Source organism: Citrus sinensis, mitochondrion (assembly GCF_022201045.2).
Source record: "Citrus sinensis mitochondrion, complete genome".
Taxonomy (NCBI): Eukaryota; Viridiplantae; Streptophyta; class Magnoliopsida; order Sapindales; family Rutaceae; genus Citrus; species Citrus sinensis.
Genome location: NC_037463.1, coordinates 609360 through 612500, shown reverse-complemented (window position 1 = coordinate 612500; position 3141 = coordinate 609360). Strand labels below are relative to the sequence as shown.

The 3141-nt window shown below is 47.1% G+C and overlaps 1 protein-coding gene across 1 annotated transcript.

The window, feature by feature from the left end:
• Positions 1-692: 692 nt before the first annotated feature.
• On the bottom strand, positions 693-2437 carry nad2 (NADH dehydrogenase subunit 2; one part of a trans-spliced gene, as the record gives it). Coding sequence (YP_009477450.1) covers positions 693-1085; positions 2285-2437 — 546 coding nt within the window.
• Between the last annotated feature and the right edge of the window lie 704 nt (positions 2438-3141).

Genomic DNA, 3141 nt, shown 5'->3' with positions numbered 1-3141 from the left:
GCGTAGGTGGTCTAAGTTCCTATAACCGAGTCTTTCTGGCCCCTGTGAACATCTTTTCTTAATGTATTAAAGAGGGCCTCTCTAACCGGTGAAAAGTGGTGGGTGTCCACTAACGGCCATTCCTGGCTCGGCTCCGATAACGAAATTCCGGGAGGAGTCGGTAGTTGGGCACTGGATCCCTTCGGACCTGGAGAACGTGTGACGCTGGGTCGGGGTTTGGTGAACCAACTGGTCGCTCCTCTAGTTGAAGTGTCGGGCCCCTTTTTCGTTGCCTAGGTTACACCTTCGGAATACCCCAGAAGGGAATTTTTCTCTACTTTCCTCAATCTTCACTTTACGCCACGCCGACTCCCCTTTCGTCATAAGGCGTGGAATTAGACCAAGGGGAATCTCCATAGGAACTAGTCCCTCAGATTTCATCGTAGGAGATCGAGACAGAGCCCCAGGGCTATGGAGAAAGATGTAGATCGATCGCCCTAGATAGACAACTAGATAGAGGGTCTCTACAAGTCTATATATTCTTTGATTTCGTTCCCCCCGTAAGATCAATATCACAACTAATGAGGTCTGCAAGTTTCACAACTAAGTAATAGTAATACCCGATCCGATAGTTTACGATATAGATAGATAGATATTTAACAACAACATTCTAAAAAAAGATATTAATAGATATCGGTAGTTGTCCGGTCGTACCCAAACAATAATATTCCAGAGGGAAATGCACCTAAGATCAAATATTTCGAGCCGGCTTCCGTGGAAAATTCAGACTTTCTTTTTGATGCTGCGATTACATAAAAACATAAACTTTGAGGCTCAATAGCTAAATACATGGCAATTGAATCATGAGCCGAGATCATAAAGAGCATACTGCGAGTAGGAAGTGGAATTAATACAATGGATTCAAAAGCATCAAACCTCTCTTGTTCGAAAGAATCGAAACACATCGAAATGGTACCAGCCGTACTTAATAATAGAAGGATTTGGCAGAAATATGTAAAATTGTCCCTCGTAAAAAGAGTATTCCAGAATAAATGGGCAATAGTTAGGAGAGGTGCGCCAGCGGCGAGCAGAAGCAAGGTTATTAGATACCTCAGGAAAGCCCGGCCAGAACCACACGTGCAAGTTTCCCTGCATGTGGCTCGTCCGTGATAACTTCTTCGGATTTGCGTGAACTAGCGGACCGATCACTAAGTGGGGATGCTCCCTCCAGCATGAGCGCTTTTCGGAACTGGTTAGGAATGGGCACCACTATCCCAGCCCGGATCCAGCCAGGTTCTATTGATCATGTCCCCTTCCCAACAGTTGTACCTTGTCTTGGGGCGTCTTTGGTTTGGCTTTACGAGAGAAAGCCCGCCGGAGAAAAATCTCTTCCCGTCACGGATCATATTCCATTCCGGTGCGTCCACAGAAGAGGAAATCGCAATGCATCTTGCTCAGCAGGCGCAGGCCTAGCGTAGGAGTGTAGCGTAGGTAAGGTAAGGAAAGTGGCCGCCAGAGAGGAAGCTTTAGCTGATTAAGCGCAGCTAAGCTAATATGTGCCGGAGAAAGCCAGGTGCCGGAGGTAAGCTTTATTCGGCCCGGAGCATTGATTCCCCATAACGAATAGGCTAGTTCTATCTCTCAATTGCCTATCCTGTGCTCGAGAAGGTCCCCCACGGCAGCACCTCGAGGTGCATTTAGTTGTCTTACATGAGACTCGGGATATTCCTCACTCCATGGCGCCTTTCGCTCATCCATTCCGCCCGCCCGTCCAGACGCGGCGCCCTTTTTCATTATCATCTACCGCCCTTTCTTTCCTCCCGGCTATTCACGCATGAAGATCGTCGTATGTATGCTCGACTTCGGTTGCCGGTAGGAGTACATTATGGCAGGATCAGTCACCCGGGCAAACCAACCCTCCTCCAAGAAGAATTGTGCTATGCCCCCCCGATCCCTATAGAGCGAAAGAGCTGCCTGGTGATCCCTAGGTTGCAGCACGTCCGGTCGTTAACTCCTCGCGCCGCTGCCGCCGTTTCTAGGACCGACCGACGCCTCACCTGCACAGGTACCTACGTAGTGTAGTGTCGGTCGCACATTCAACATAGCGTTCGGACTCATGTGCCTTCCAGAACCAGGGGTCTTCGAGCCTGCTGCGTACGATTAGCCAGCCTTGCGGCGGCAAAAGGATTAGACGTCTCCCCATGCTACGGTTCCCTGCGGTCCGAACCCGGTGCCGCATTAGGTTAGGGGACTGGGCGATAATAGCTCCTCCGCATCCCAAAGCGCGCTGCCCTCCTAGGCGCGCAACACTAAGTAATCCAAGCCAACCCACATTACTGACTAACGGCGGATAATCATATTTCTTAGAGGTACTAAATACAACTCCATGAATGAGCAAAATAAAGGTTGCATTAATGATAAAGATCTCTGGAAAAACCGCTAAAAAAAGATTGAACATGTGGGAGGATCCGAACGAATTCTGCTTTCATTTCCCCCGTATGGAGCACTGAGTTACTTACGTTACGGTCTTCAGCAAGCAGGCTGCACTCTAGGCGGCGGCTAGGAAGGATCGCTAGACCAGCAGCCAAATCAACAATGAATGTGTAATGATGGTGATTCCACACCAGGCTCAATAAAGAATTGAATGTAGAAAGGGGATCCTAATCCTAAACTAAAAGAAAAGTCCATGACCCCTTTTTAGAGCGTAAGCGTATAAGGAGAGGTCGAATTCCAAACTTTTCTCTCGAGTATACCCATTACAAAAAAATGGACGTCACTTTGGGACACATGCGGATAGCCGCCCCGCGTGGCTAAAAGTAAACCAAAAGAGCTCAAACTCTTTTTTTTAGTTTCACTAAGAAAAAAGAGTCTTGTCTTATAATTCTAAAAGACGCCACTCTACGAGGGAAGTCCTCGGGTCGACTCCTTGCGAGTTCATCCCAAACAAAGCGAAGCCCTTCTGGGTCTTGTTCGGGAAGATGCAGATAAAACGCCAATAGCCCGATGTCAGCTTCTACAGCATAAGCTTTAAAGAAGAGAGCTATCAACGTAAAATTTAATAAGAAAATGTAAAATTTTTTTTTTGAATCTCAAAGTCAAAGGTATAGGTGAAATTTTGAACAATCATAATCATTTCAATCTTTTTCTTCCAATTCTAAGAAA